The sequence below is a fragment of the Callorhinus ursinus genome, unplaced genomic scaffold, assembly GCF_003265705.2.
Source record: "Callorhinus ursinus isolate GAN/ISIS: 27379988/994484 unplaced genomic scaffold, GSC_fseal_2.0 scaffold8, whole genome shotgun sequence".
NCBI classification, from domain to species: Eukaryota; Metazoa; Chordata; class Mammalia; order Carnivora; family Otariidae; genus Callorhinus; species Callorhinus ursinus.
Window position 1 is genome coordinate 33,470,260 of NW_027397070.1, and position 15,313 is coordinate 33,485,572.

At 40.7% G+C, this 15,313-nt stretch overlaps 2 protein-coding genes across 4 annotated transcripts in view; one reads left to right on the top strand and one right to left on the bottom strand.

Moving 5' to 3' along the window:
• The window catches only part of L3HYPDH (trans-L-3-hydroxyproline dehydratase), a 13,408-nt gene extending 11,583 nt beyond the window's left edge, over window positions 1–1,825 (bottom strand). Inside the window, exon 1 of the mRNA XM_025869937.2 lies at window positions 1,150–1,825. Within this exon, the coding sequence (XP_025725722.1) occupies window positions 1,150–1,684 (535 nt within the window). The 5' untranslated portion in view covers window positions 1,685–1,825. The remainder of the gene's footprint in view (window positions 1–1,149) is intronic.
• Window positions 1,792–15,313, top strand: part of JKAMP (JNK1/MAPK8 associated membrane protein) — a 26,827-nt gene continuing 13,305 nt past the window's right edge. Inside the window, exons 1-5 of one of the 3 annotated variants that reach the window (XM_025869938.2) lie at window positions 1,792–1,929; window positions 4,343–4,434; window positions 5,009–5,163; window positions 12,715–12,921; window positions 15,031–15,212. In XM_025869938.2, coding sequence (XP_025725723.1) covers window positions 1,926–1,929; window positions 4,343–4,434; window positions 5,009–5,163; window positions 12,715–12,921; window positions 15,031–15,212 — 640 coding nt within the window. In that variant the 5' untranslated portion in view covers window positions 1,792–1,925. Of the gene's footprint in view, window positions 1,930–2,004; window positions 2,026–4,342; window positions 4,435–5,008; window positions 5,164–12,714; window positions 12,922–15,030; window positions 15,213–15,313 lie in introns of those variants that run through there. The other 2 variants (XM_025869939.2, XM_073895302.1) reach the window with 2 other exon arrangements.

The following is a 15,313-nucleotide window of genomic DNA, read 5'->3' on the forward strand; positions in this document are numbered from 1 at the left end:
GATCAAGATCTAATACAATGCAGCATTTATAGCAGCATTATCAACAATAGCCAAATTATGGAAAGAACCCAAATGTCCATCAACTGGTGAATGTATAAAGATGTCATATGTGTATATATGTACGTATATAATGGAATATTACTCAGCCATCAAAAAGAATGAAATCTTGCCATTTGCAACAATGTGGATGGACCTAGAGTGTATTATGCTAAGCAAAATCAGAGAAAAACACTATGATTTCACTCATGTGGAATTTAAAAAACAAAACATGAACATAGGGGAAAGAAAAAAAAAGGGAGGCAAACCATACGAGACTCTTAATGATAGAGGACACACTGAGGGTTGCTGGAGGGGAGGTGGGGGGATAGACTATACGGGTGATGGGTATTAAGGAGGCACTTGTGATGAGCACTGGGTGTTATACCTACAGTCTTTCTGTCTCTAGAAATATATTTTTAAAATTTCTGAGTGCTTTGCATACTATCATTTAATCCTCACCAAAAACTCAGTGAGATAACAAATGAAAAAATATAGGCACAGAGAGGTTAGGAATTTGATTAAGGTTGCGCAGCTTAAAGGGGTTGTCAGGATTTGGACTCACACAATGTCGGTTCCTGTTCTTAAAGAATAAGAGCAGCAACATCTGTATCTTCCGGGTTTAGAAACTGCTTAGTTCGTTCATTCTTAATTATTTCCCAAAGAAGTGGGGAAGGCACTTTTTACAGGTGAGAAAAACAGGACAGGGCTTAGTAACTTGTCAGGGGGCAACGCCTCGTAGGTGTATTCTGAATCAGCCAACGAACCCTGGTACATCGGCTGTTCTTTGCTCTTTCCTTCCTCAGACTCACCCAACTGTGAAATCTCTAGGAATGCCTGACAGTGGGGAATGAGGCGCTGAGTAAGGGAGACACGAAATTCTGTACTCCTCAAGGCTCTCTCAAGACCAAGACGAAATCTGCGGGATAATCGAACTGCATGCACGGCACAAATCTGCAAGGCTAAGATGCTAACACACATTTGCATTGATTTTATCTTTTTATTAATCGCAAAGGCTCGTGGGTGGGTTAACTGCACTGCGTGAGTTCCAGGCCAGAGAGACGGTTAGTGTAGTTAGTTGCTTCCCCGACCTGGGAGGGTCTCGCCATTTACCTGTGGCCAGCGCGAAGGCTGGGACGCTGTGGAAGCGCACCGGGCCGCGACTGCGGCCGCCCTCGCATTCCACGAAGGCGGCCACCAGCCCGCACGGGCAGTGGATGTTGACGCGCGCCTCGCGGGCGCCGGCCGGCGGTGCGAGTACCAGTCCGAAGTCGAGGGCGAAGCGGCCCAGCGCCAGCACTGCATGGCCGCACATGGAGCTGTAGCCCTCGTTGTGCAGGAACAGGACGCCCAGGTGCGCGTCCGGCAACTCGCTAGGCACCAACACAGCCCCGTACATGTCCCGGTGCCCCCGAGGCTCGAACATGAGCCTTCGTCGCAGGTGGTCAAGGTGCTGGCGCATGTAGCGCCGCTTGGCCAGCAGCGTGGGGCCGACCACTTCCGGACACCCCGCCACCACGATGCGCAGGGGCTCGCCGCCCGTGTGCATGTCCACCACCGACAGCGCCGGAGTCCCCGGGTCGTGCGGGGGCAGCCGCGGCAGCGCCAGCGCCCTCTCCATCGCCTGCGTCCGGGAACGCGACCACATCCCCGCGGTGCGCTTTTCGAGCCTCCAGCCCACGCGCCTACTCCGCAGGAGAGCTGCAGGACTTGCGGCCGCCTCAGGGGCGGGGCCTCCGAGCAGAGACCAAGAAGGGCGAGGGGGTGGGGCTTCGGGTGGTCGCCCGGGTTACCAGGAGGCGGAGCCGCCGAGCCGGCTGTGGCCCGGATGTCCGGGCGCTGCCGGCGGCTGATCCCGGAGCTTCTTCAGGGAAACCTGCAAGCGGCCAATGGGTGAGTGGTGGCCGAGGTCGCGGAAACCGCTTGTCTTAGTCCCTGCTTCTTCCCCACGCTGGCGGCTTTGGGCTGTGCCCCGGGGGGCGGCCTCCGGTGAGCGGCGCATCCTTGCCTCTGGCTCGCACCGCCTCGGGCGGGCCCTCCTCCCGGGGTCGGGGTGGTCTCGGCCCCCTTGGGCTGCAGAGGAGACACGCCGTAGAGGAGAGGCGGGCTGTGTGTGCCAGGGCAAAAGACCAGGCCTTGGTTGTGTTCGAGAGGTCACTTCAGTCCCTTTGTTTTAGTCCCTTTGTTTAGCATTCGTGAGGGTAGACTTCAACAATTGAAACAGCGGGCGTCAGTAAGTGCCAACAAACAGGAAAGGGGGCGGAAGCTAATTGCTGCTGAAGTCGCCCGCTGTTGCATCAGACGTTGTTTATAGGGCCCTTCACAAAGGGTAAGACCGTTGCAAAAAAAAAAAAAAAAAAGTCTTAAAATGTTAGCCACCCTCCAGTAAAGGGAAATGGGAGGGGAAATTGAACGGACACGGGGAGCCTTGGTTTTGTTTGGTCGGTGATGAGCTGTTGCTTTCAGTTTGGTGATTTTCAGGCCTTGGGTTTTGAGAACTTTAGATTATTTACATTCAGATGTATTTATTAAACACCTACTAGATGCAAAATCCATGTGGAAGAAGCCTCCAATTCTTTCACTTCTGTCTTCTCAAAAACACTGAAACAGTTCATTTTTGTCTGTTAGTAGTTTAGGACATACTGATTACAATTGATTAAAAAGTATATGCCAAATAAGGTAAAGAAACCCATGGATTTTAAAAGTACAGAAATTTGGTAAAAGTGAAAATATTAAACGAAACATTTTAGTCAGTGCTCTTTGTATTGTTTCTCAGCAGCACAAGGAGAAAGAAATCAAAAGTACTTGAATTTGAAAGGAGAAAGGGCATTGTAGACAAAGTCTCTATTGTGAATTCATGAAGAATTAGGGAAATTATTCAAGAATAGTGAAAGGAAGGAAAAATTCTCTACTTTTAGGGTCTTCCAGCTGGACTAAAAATTAAGTTCACATGAGACAGATTAACAGAAAAAAAACCCACCAAGTTTTATTATGTGTGCGTGGAGGCCCAATTATGAAACTAAGACTTAAAGAAATGACCAATGGAGGCAGTTCTTTATACATTATTGACAAAGAAGCAATAAATTTGTGAGGAATTTACAGGAAAAGGAAAATAGGTGTTTGGGCTAAGATTAGCAAAAAAGTAACAGGGTTTATTTTTGCAGCTTTTTTGACTTTAAAGTCATATCACTGGTAATAAGGATGTCTTTTTACTGTTTTCAAGGGGACAGAGGAGGTCTGAGTGTCCTTGCCCCTGTTGTTTCTTAAGTAACTTTTATTTAAAATAATATGCCAAAGTGGCACATTTTGGGAGCCTGCCCCTTGACCCCTACAATAGTCATAAAATGCATAATTTTCCAAATTAATTCACATTTGACCACATTTTGGATTTAGGTTCTTTGAGGGCAGGGACTCTTGTTACGTTGCTCTGTGGATCTTTAGAAGTTCCTAACCAGGGAATCTGACACTTAATGCACGTTTATTGAATAAGTGAATCAATGAACGAAGGAAAATCAGATGTCTCTGATGAAAAAAAACAACAAACTCCTTTAATAACTTCTTGATGAGGTCAAAGACAATCTGCAGGCACTGAGGTTTTTTTGTGAAGAAAGCTCCTTTTTATTTTGCCCAAGCCTTGAGAGCAGGGGGTTGATTCTTAGTTCCCAAATATTGGTCAGAGGCCCACTGACAGCGTTGATGAAATTTTCCCCTGTCCTCAACAAAAATGACAAAATTTAGGACAATGGAGTAATCTTTTTCTAAAGGTGAATTTATTTACTTTAAAGGCCTGCCCTTTATTTTGAAATTATTGCTTTTCTGGTATTAAAATGTGTTCTATTATGAACGAAGGTGATATTTTGTGTGTGTGTGTCTCTGTGTGTTGTATGTGTGCACACTTAATGTTCTGACTGGGCAAAATAGGGGTGGTGATCCTCTATTAGTTTTCTAATTAAAAAATGGAAATGCAAAAGTCTAGACCATCTAATCAAGGGGGACTAGCTGCTGGAGCCATTGGAGACATACCAGGTTAAGCTTTGAATTCTGGGGATAGATCCCACTTTGCTAGTTGATGGGTCTTAACCAATAAGGAATGGCATTAACAACAAGATTTCGGTATAACTTTCTGCAGTGGCATAGTGTAAAAGGGGAAATTTAAGTTTAAAAATAAGTGCATCGAGACTTTTGTCTAATACGTATCCTTTTTAACAACTGTGTTGAGATATTTCTGCCAAGTGCTTCCACTGTTATTACATTATTTTTTATAATCACAAAAGATGTTACTTTACTGGCATTTGTTTTTAAAAAGCTGTCGATATTCAACCAGCATGCCTTGGACTTTACTGTGGGAAGACCCTATTATTTAAAAATGGCTCAACTGAAATATACGGAGAATGTGGGGTAAGTCTTAATTAACATGTGTATGCTATTTCATTGCTAAAATCTTTTTGCTTTTGAAATATTTTCACATGTAGAATATCTTTTTTCTTCAGTATACTCAATTTATAAAAATATGAGGCATTAATAAAATTCTTGTCTGTGTTGTTGTATTGATTGTAATACATTTTTCTTGACAGTCACAGTTAAGTATTTTTTAAAACATTTTATAATTTGATAATTTTTAATTATTAATGCTATAGTGCAGTGACTGGGGCAGTAAGTTAACATTAAAACTCAGAACTTTTCTCTAATTTTTATATGGTGTTATTAACTGAGTTTATCATTTAATGTTAGTCATCAATTTGTAACTTAGCAAAAGGAATCTTTTAAAAGAGTGTTATACAGGTACGCCAAACACCAGTGTAGATTTATTTTATTTTTATTTTATTTATTTTACATGTGCGCTTTCTTCTATTTCTAAAAGATGCACACGTGCACATATCTAAACTGAAACGGTATGTCTTTATAGAATGGCTTTGGGATATTAATGTTCTAAAATAATATCTGTACATAAAACGCTGTTTTTATATTCTAGGTGTGTCCAAGAGGACAGAGGACAAATGCGCAGAAGTACTGTCAGCCGTGCGCAGAGTCCCCAGAACTTTACGATTGGCTGTATCTTGGGTTTATGGCTATGCTTCCTCTTGTCTTACATTGGTTCTTCATCGAATGGTACTCGGGGAAAAAGAGGTTAGCACTTTTTGTGAATGCATCTGGATGGACTGATGTTGGAATAATGATCATTTAGAAGACCTTACTAATTGTACTTGTAGTGAACCTGTTTTTGCTTTATACTCTGATGACTTTGTGGCAAGAAAACTTAAGGATAGGGTATGCCTCAGTAATATAAAGGGAAATAGCTTTTGTTTTACTCTAAATGATCTTGAAGGAATTTTTTTTCATTTCTCAATTACAATCTTTAGGGGTTTTCTACAAAGAATTGGTTATGATTACAAACTATACTGCTGTAGAACAAATACTTCATGATTTGATTTAATACTAGTAACCTGGTATAATGTAGTCAAAATGATATAGCTGCAACCTAACTATGAAAACTGATACTAAAACATTAAACCAACAAGCATTTATTGAGCCCTGTGTTTTATGTTTAGAAGATCAGGGGAGGAGGTACAGAAATAACTGATGTGGTTTATACTTGTAATCTTGTAGAGAAGACGAATGTGTATACAGCTAATTATAAATCAGTTTTAGAAGTGTATAAACAAGTGTATAAAAGTGTTATGAGGGGTGCCTGGTGGCTCAGTGGGTTAGGTGTCTGACTCTTGGTTTTGGCTCAGGTCATGATCTCAGGGTCATGGGGTCCAGTCCCGTGTAGGCTCTCCGTGCTCAGTGGAGAATCTGTTTGAGATTCTCTCTCTCCCTCCTCCCCTCCCCCAGCTTGCACTTGCTCACGCTTGGGCTCTCTCTCTTTCTCAAATAAATAAATCTTAAAGCACTATGAGCAAAATGCCCTAGAATGACAAAGAATAGAAGAGATAAATTGTGCCTGATGTGATCTGAAAGACTTCAAAAAAACATTTTAGGCAGAGGAAACAGCATGAACAGTGGCATGGAGGTATAAAATGTGTGCTGTGTTTTAGGTGGGACTGGAAGTAGTCTGGGGTGGTCAGAGTGTGGATTGCACATCAAAGAAAGGTAATAAACAGGAGAGTGGGAAAAGTAGGTTGAGACCAAAATGTGAAGGTTGGTTGGTTTGTGAGAAAGAGAGCGCAATCACGCAAGCAGGGGGAGGAGCAGAGGGAGAGGGACAAGCAGACTCCGCACTGAGCATGGAGCTTGATGTGGGGCTCCGTCTCAGGACCCTGAGATCATGACTTGAGCTGAATACAAGTCAGTCTCCTAACCGACTGAGCCACCCAGGTGCCCCCGGAATGTGAAGGTTCTTGATGAGGATGTGAAGTTTATACTGAGAATGAGGAGCCACATTAGTACATTTCAGCCCTACTGGCTTTTAGTTCCTCTAACTTCTCAGCATCTTTCCAGCCTTAGGTCCTTTCCCTTTCCCCAGCTCTTCTCTGCCTCAGATGCTCTCTTGTTCCTCTGACTGCAACTTTTTACCTAGCTGTCCTTTTCCTTCAGATTTCAGTATAAATCACATCTAGTTGTAGAGGCCTTCCCTGACCCAATTTAAAGTAGGTCTTCCCCCCTCATTTTTCTTTTTTAATAGCATTCTTCATTTTATTGTTTTGGGTTTGTAGTTAGCACTCAGCACAATTTATAGTTAGGTTAGTTTGCTCCGATCTCCCGACTAGAAGTCCGTGAGGGCAGTGGCCACCTCTGCTCTCCATGGACTCTCCAGAGACCAGCACGGCAGCCGGCATGCAGCAGATGCTCATTTAGTATTTGCTGAGTGCATGATTTATTGGTGAAGGTTTTGGCTTAAAGAAGTAGCATCACGGGCGCCTGGGTGGTTCAGTCAATTAAGCGTCTGCCTTCGGCTCATGTCATGATCCCAGAGTCCTGGGATCAAGCCCCGCATCGGGCTCCCTGCTCTGCGGAAGCCTGCTTCTCCCTCTCCCACTCCCCCTGCTTGTGTTCCTGCTCTTGCTATCTCTCTCTCTGTCAAATAAATAAATAAAATCTTTAAAAAAAAAAAGCATCACTGGCTGTGTAATTTTAGGAAGGTAACCTCTATAGAGGGTAGGTGAGAGGTGCGGCATCTTAGAAGGCTGTTTCCAAGAAGTAGGGATGGCCAGATTCCAGTAGTGTGAATGGGAATGGAAAGGATGGGCTGATGGAAATAGTAGTTTTCTGGATCCCACCTAATAAATCCAGGCTGATTATTTATATTGGAAAAGCCATTGTTCTTTTTCAGATGGATCCGTAAAAAGGTTTTTTAAAAAGTAGCTCTCATCTTTTAATTTCTGTTATAGAATGATGAGAGATGAGGGCAAGAAAGGAGACGTGATAAACTGAAAGCCAAAGTGGAATAATTGCTCAGCTAGTTGGTTGGAACTTCTCAGCCATAAGCAGAGAAAGATGGGGGTATAGAGATGTACCTCCCCAAATGCATTTGAATTAAAACATCAGATATGTTTTGAGGGGCAGTCTTGGAGCAGAGGGTGGGGTTTGGTTTGAGGGTAGAGCAAAGGAGTGATTAGTTCTCAGGCAGGAAAGCAGGTGGGTTTAAAAAGAAGGATTTTGCATAACTTAGGTGTGCTTTGCCTAGGAAATTGGCAGCAAAGAACACAAGAGCCATCTCTTGAATTTTCCTGAGATGATGTCCTTACAATCAAGGAAGTATAGGCGTAGCTGTCTGAGGCTAGACCAGTGTTTCTCAACCTTTTATTCATTGTCACTTCCTTAAATAAGGAGCCTTTTTAGATACTGTTTTTCTAATTCCACCTCCCCCCATGAAATTTTAATATCATAAATATACTGCTTGTTTATGTTGTGTGTGTATCTATGTGCTATGTATAACAAATGTAAGATTATTTTCTCCCCAAGAACCAATTTTTGCCCTCTTAGGAGTAAGTCACCTATTGAGAATGCATGGGCCAGACTCTCATCAAAACTTTCCTTTCTGGGTGCCTCGGTGGCTTGGTTGGCTAAGCGACTGCCTTCAGCTCAGGTCATGATCCCGGGGTCCTGGGACCGAGTCCCACATCAGGCTCCCTGCTCAGTGGGGAGCCTGCTTCTCCCTCGGCCTCTGCCTGCCATTCCCCTCTGCTTGTGCTCTCTCTGTCAAATAAATAAATAAAACCTAAAAAAACAAAAAAACAAAAAACCTCTCCTTTCTGGTACTCTTGCTTTCCCCAGAGTTTAGTATTAAATTTGTTTTTTTTTAAGGTCAGGGCGAAGATAAGCAGAATTACATATTTTTATGCAGTATGGTCAGAAGCTGTGCTTATGTGATTTGTTTTTATATAATTTATAAATTTTAGAATGTATTCAGCAATCATTAGGGATGTTTGCAGTGTGCCAGATGCTGTGCTGGGTTGCAAGATTCAGAGATGACTGAAACGTGGATGCTCACGGTCCAGTGGATGAGATAGACAAGCCATCACAATATTTGTGAGGTTCTGTAATAGGCTGGCAAGAAGGAGAAAGAAGTTAATTTTGCCTTCTCAGAATAGGGTGGTGTCACAAGAAAAAACTGACTTTAAGCTGGACTTTGAAAAGTGAATAGATTTTGATAGGAATTGAAGAAAAAGTCTATCAGCAGGAAAAAAATGTGCAAAAGTATAGAGGCAAAAAAGCGCACAGTATAATCAAGAAATGAGAGCTGAGGGTCCTGTGAGAAATAGAGACTAAATGAGACCAGGATATAAGGAGATTTGGCACTACAAGAGTCTTAGGAAATCTTTGTAAGCCCTGGGGATAACTCCAGAGCTGATCTTGAAGGATACACAGCTTGCCGGAGAGGTGAGAGAAGCATGCCCACATGTGTGGAGGCGTGAGGAGGAAAGAAATGTAGCCTGGCCAGGAGGTGTGGAAAATAATGCTGGTAAGGAGTACTTTTCCTGAAACACAAGACGGGACTCGTTGAGTAGTCTACGAAGGGGAGTTTTAGAATCCGATTTTGTTTTGTAAAGATCGTGTGGTTGGCTGCAGACAGATTGAAAGGGAGCATGATGAGAAGAGACGAGTAAGGTTACTAAAGTAATAGCAAGAAATGATGAGGTTGGGATGTTTCTAAAAATATGAATTCTATAAGGAAGCAAAACATTAGATTATATGAAATGGTAAATGTTCGCGTATTCACTATTTCCATCTCTCTAAAATCATGCAGGAGTTTTTCCAACAATATGAGCTAATTAGGAGCTCCAAGTGACCCTCCTGCAGGAAATAAGTTTGGAAAAGACATACTATTTAAGACCTCGCTGGTCTCACTGGAGGCAGGGGAGATCTCCAAGAATTCATTTTTAGAAAACAAGCCCACCCTAAGGTGGGGCCAGAGTGACAGAGCAGACAGCAGGAATGGGAGCATTGCCTGTGGTTAATTGCTGACAGCAGCGGGTGCTGAATCTGAGGCAGCCGGCGTGAAGCCTAGACTCTCAAGAGGCTGAAGCCCAAGGTAGTGGCGGGCATGGCTGCTGACAAAAGCAGCAGATCCTTTTTGCTGGAAAGCTTCTCCCATTCTCAGTTTAGGCCCATAAAAATCTTACTCATTAATATCTGTTAATGACCTCATACTCTGTGAGAACCAAATAAAATCAACACCATGACCGAGAGTGGGTAGACGTAACCAACACTGTAGTTATACTTCCAAAGGACTGCAGAATATGGACTTTCAGCTACACAGTACAAAACTGCTACCTTTATAGTGCTTAAAGAAATAAAGGATGCAGTCCTAAAGACCTCCAAGAGTCAACAAGACATTATTGGGAATGAACAGATGGGTTTAAAAAACAAAGGAACGTCTAGAAATGAAATTTAAAAAAATGGTAGATCAGATTAAACAGTTGAAGACAGAATTAGTGAATTAGGAATTACATGTATCTGAAGAAATAATGCAATGCTGAGAGAAAAGGAGATAGAAAATATGAAATATATTAAGAGCAATGGAGCACAGAATGAGAAGCTGTAATGTGTGTCTCTGATTCCTGCTGGGAATGCTACCTAGGTTCAGTTAGACATTCAGACTTCAGAGACTACCATAGGTCATACCGAGCACTGGTCTGCCCAGAAGAGCACAGCTTGCCTGCAGGGCAGCACCAGCTTTTGAAGCAGTTGAGTTCAGCTGCAGGAAGGTAAAATCCACACTGAATGGGTGTGGGAGTCCAGGCTTAAGGTCTTACACCCTAAAGGAGCCATTCTTTCTCCGTAAGGATAGCTTCCAGAGTCCTGCAAGGGACATGCCAATTACAGGAATCACTGAACTCAAGAAAGCCGGACCATGGTGTCCCCATCAGATATTTATTGCTTATTTATAGTTCTCCCCAGTCCAGATACAGTTTACCAATCAAGGGGGTGTTCGTATCCTAAGCAATGTTACCTGGCAATAAAGTTGACATTTTATACTTATCAGGCTTCCAGAGGAACCAAGCTAGAGTTAACTGAAAGAGTCTCATGTACGGAGGAAAAGTTTTGTTAACTCTTTGTGCATAGTTTCTAATCAGAGTCTTCAGAAAAAGAGAAAAGGAAGGAGAGCCAATAATTAAAGATATATTAGCTTCGGGTTCTACAGACATAGTGAAAAACAGATTTGCAGAATTGCTCCTGGGGAAGCAAAACACATTCCAAGCAGAATAAATAAGAAGAAATTCATACCTGTTCACATTAAAATTAAACTGCAGAACACCGAAAATAAGAGACCACATGGTGCTCTGGCCAGCAGCCCCCTTTGTGCCGACAGCTGACATCTACTCCAGCCGTCCAGGTTAGTCATTTTGAACACAACCGCCCAGTCAAGCCTCTAGATGACTGCATCCCAGATTGGTATCCATGGAACAGAAAGGACTGATCAGCTGAGCCCAGTCAAACCACAGACTAGTGAGAAATAATCAGTGGTGGTGGTTTCAGGCCACTAAGTTTTGGGGTCGTTTGCTATGCAGTGATAGATAACTGAAACATTGTTCCGAAAGAAAGCTCAAAAGCATCTGTAGACTAGGTAATAGAAGTAATAAGAGCGTTTACTAGAGAGGCTGGCTGGAAGATAAATATATAGGATCAGTTATCTCCCTATATTTCATATATAGTACCATGGTATTGTGAGATAGCGAAGACCAAGGTAGCTACATTGGATTCATATTGTGGAACATGACAAGCTAATTCTAAAATCTATATGGAAGTGCAAAGGCCCAAGAATGGCCAAGACCACTGAAGAAGTAGAAGAATGTAGTAATATCAAGAATCATTGTCATATTCTCTTGTCTCAGGGATAAAAATGGACCCAGGAATAAAATACAGAACCTACCAACAGACCAGTTATCTATGAAACTTGGATGGCAGAAGTGGCCTGGCAGTTTGGGCGGGGTGGGGGGTAGGAGGGACAGTAAGCTACTCAGTAATGTGCTGCTGCTGGGACAGTTGGGGTACCCAAGTGGGAAAGTCTAGTCACACCTACCTAATCCATTCTAGGTGAGTGAAAGATTTAAATGTGAAATCAAAACCTTAAAACTTTTAGAAGAAAACATAGGTTAATATTTTTCTCAGAGTAAGGATTCCTCAGAACATTAAAATGCTAACCAGAAATTTAAAAATTGATGAATTATATTAAAATTTAGAACATCTGTTCATAGATACCACAAGAAAGTGAAAATTCAGCCTATAAACTGAGAGGAAGACATTGGCAACATACTTAGCTAAAAAAGCAAATGGATAAACGATGGAATGGGCACACAGTAGAATATTATACGGCAGTGAAAATGACTGAACTTCAGCTACAAGCAAGGCCATGGATGAATCTTAGAAATGTAATTTTGAATGGGAAAAAAAAATCTCAAGACGAGTATCACTTTATAGTGCTTAAAAATTAGCATAACTTGGGGCACCTGGGTGGCTCAGTTAAATGTCCCAATTCTTGATTTCAGCTCAGGTCATGATCTCAGGGTCGTGAGATTGAACCCCATGTCCAGCTCCGTGCTTAGTAGGGAGTCTGCTTGAGATTCTCTTTGCCGCCCCGCTCACATGTGCATGTGTGCTCTCCCTGTCTTTCAAATAAATCTTTAAAAAAAAAAAATAAGCAAAACTAGACAGAGTGGCTTTGAAACATAATCTAATTGGAATAAAAACTTCAGAAAAAGTGATAAAGACAACTTAGTGTAATGGTTACCTCTTTGGGGAGAGCCAGGAATGGGAATGAGGAGGGAACAGAGGTAAATATAGATTGTTAATGTTCTAGTTACTGGGTTAGATGATGAGCTTATAATGTTTATTATTATGCTTTATAACTAATATATATTACATATAAGCTTTTATGTGCTTTTTATATTTAAGATAATTTAAAATGATGCACAGGATAACTAAGACATTCTTAACAGTTCAGCAACTCACTAAAGATAAAGGAAGCCCTGAATTTCTGCTCTTCTATACGTTTTAGATAATACTGGCACAGTATTATCCGAGATGCATATCCCTTTTTAGTCCAGAAGGTTAAACTCTTCTCAAGTGGTTTTCATGTTTGACTTTTCTGACCTATTTAGAGGATAGTTTAGTTTCGGGATTTATCAGTTAAAATTTCCTTTTAGAATCCATATTTTGAAACATACAGGTTTTCTTAAAAGCCATTGAAATACTGAAAATTTTCTGGTAATTGTGCTTCTTTTGTTTTACTAGTTCCAGTGCACTTTTCCAGCACATCACTGCATTATTCGAATGCAGTATGGCAGCTGTCATCACCTTACTTGTGAGTGATCCAGTTGGTGTTCTTTATATCCGTTCATGTCGAGTACTGATGCTTTCTGATTGGTACACAATGCTTTACAACCCGAGTCCCGATTATGTTACCACAGTGCATTGTACTCATGAAGCTGTTTACCCGCTGTAAGTATTTATATAGACTGAAGATCATTTAAAAAATGGTAATTATAGATTTTATTTGTTTCAACAGATTGAGTATTGAAAAATGGCTTCCAGGCACTGGGGGAGATATAGAGAAATGATTTTCTTCTCTTGAAGGATACATAGTCTAATAGAAGGGAGTAGAAATACATTTTAGTATAACAAGTGAAAGTATTTTTGTGTTGGTGTTGAAGTGTGTATAAGCATTTCTAAAAGAAGCAGTATCTGTTTCTTTAAAAGGGAGTTATAAGGAAAATCTTTATGATATGCAAGCAGTATCTGACAGAGAAAAGAGTATGGGCTTTAGAGGTAAAAACAGGCATGAGTTTGAATCCTGAGCTGCTGTGTTAATGTGACCATGTTAAGAGCCTCTCATAACCTCCGTTTTCCTGTTGGTAAAAATGGAATAATGGTACCTTATAAGGTGATTGTGAGGATTAAATAAGTCTGCACATATCATATACCATGTGCAGTGTCTTACATACAGGAAGCACTTAATAAAATAGTAGCTGGCATTGTAGTTGAGTGCTTGGGTTAATTTTTTTTTTTTCCAAAACAAATGTTTATAATTTCCATGAGAATGTTTTGTTTTAAAAATACCAAATTCATAAAAAAAATAAAAATACCAAATTCATAAGACTCTCTATAATACTATCCCAGACTTCTTCATTTTTAGAATTTCTCCTTGTGTTCATTTTGATGTGTTTTTCTTGGTAAAGGTGTAATAGAAGAGTCTGGTATTTACATTCTCATAGTTATAGCAAGTTACGATTACATAATATGCTCAAGAAAATCACCCTTTTTATGCAGGTTCTTAAGAGTACTAAGTGTGAAAAACACTTGCGCAAATGTAAAAGGGCAATTTAAAAATAAAATTTCAGATACAGAGATAGGAACTTCTTTCTACCTGCCTCCCATTAAGCCCTGTATATATGCCGTCTGTCTCCCTCTATAGAGAGTATAGACTGCATATAAAAGACCGATAATGCATTCTTGGTTGGTGTCATAGAGCTATAACTCTCAGCTTCGATTATTCTCTTCTCAGATACTGTCCAGGGGACTGCGGAACTTAACCTGGTCCTATTTAGAGAGCTTAAAAAGGGAATCAGATATCATATGTAACTGTCTTATTTAAAACAAAATCATATTCATTTACTGCTGGTGCACATATATAGGTGTTTTTTATACTATCCATAAAGCATATAGTAGGAGAGTCAACAAATATTAAGATTAGAACAGAGACCGCAAATAGGTGCTCTTGGCCCTCATTCTGCAGCCATAACAGCCTCCTCACAAAACTTCATTGATCAGGATATGTTCACCATCTTTGAATTAAGTAGATACTGTTTTTTCTCAGCAGCTTTAGCAGTAGTCATTGTGCCATGGCCTGTCTGCCTTGTTTTATTAATGATACAGAACAGTGGTTTTTGAAAATTATGAGAAGATTTTATGGTATCAACATTGGGTTTATACATATTATTTACTTTACATAGCCATTTAGATGTAACTATATGGCCAGACTGGGGCTAAACTTTTCAAAAAGCGGCAAGAGTACCCGGGGCACCTGGCTGGCTTGGTCAGAAGAGCATGCAACTCTTGATCTTGGGGTTTTGAGTTCAAGCCCCAGGTTGGGCATAGAGATTACTAAAAAAAAAAAAAAACAACAACAAAACTTAAAGCTGCAGGACTACCAAAAGTTATAGAAATTTTTTTTCTTTTGTGAGTGAACAAAAAGTAAATGGCACAAAATTATCAGAAGCCTTTGGAACACTATTAACCTTGACTAATGCAGGCTATTTTCTCCATTGGTATATATAGCCTAGTTCCTTACAGATTGAAAAATACCAAGATACTTTACTGATAATTGTAGTTTTGAAGGGAACTTGATTAGATGAGACATACCAAAGCATGCAAATTTCTATTATTAGAAACTTAAAATAAAAAATATTTACATTACTAAAACCTTATGAGTTAATAGGTTGGCTTAATATACTTTTTAAATCTTCTTTAGCATCTTTGATTTTAAATTGATCAGTAATAGGTATTTTAAAACATTTTTTCAGTGTTACAATTCTTTGTTTTATTTTACAGATACACCATTGTATTTATCTATTATGCATTCTGCTTGGTATTGATGATGCTGCTCCGACCCCTTCTGGTAAAGAAGATTGCCTGTGGGTTAGGAAAGTCTGATCGATTTAAAAGTATTTATGCTGCACTTTACTTCTTTCCAATTTTAACTGTGCTTCAGGCAGTTGGCGGAGGCCTTTTATGTAAGTTTGATGGGTCAAGTCAATGAAATATATTTTTATGTGTGATAAATAGTATTTTCTCTAAGTATAATTTTGGATCTTTTTCTTTAAAATAGTTTTTT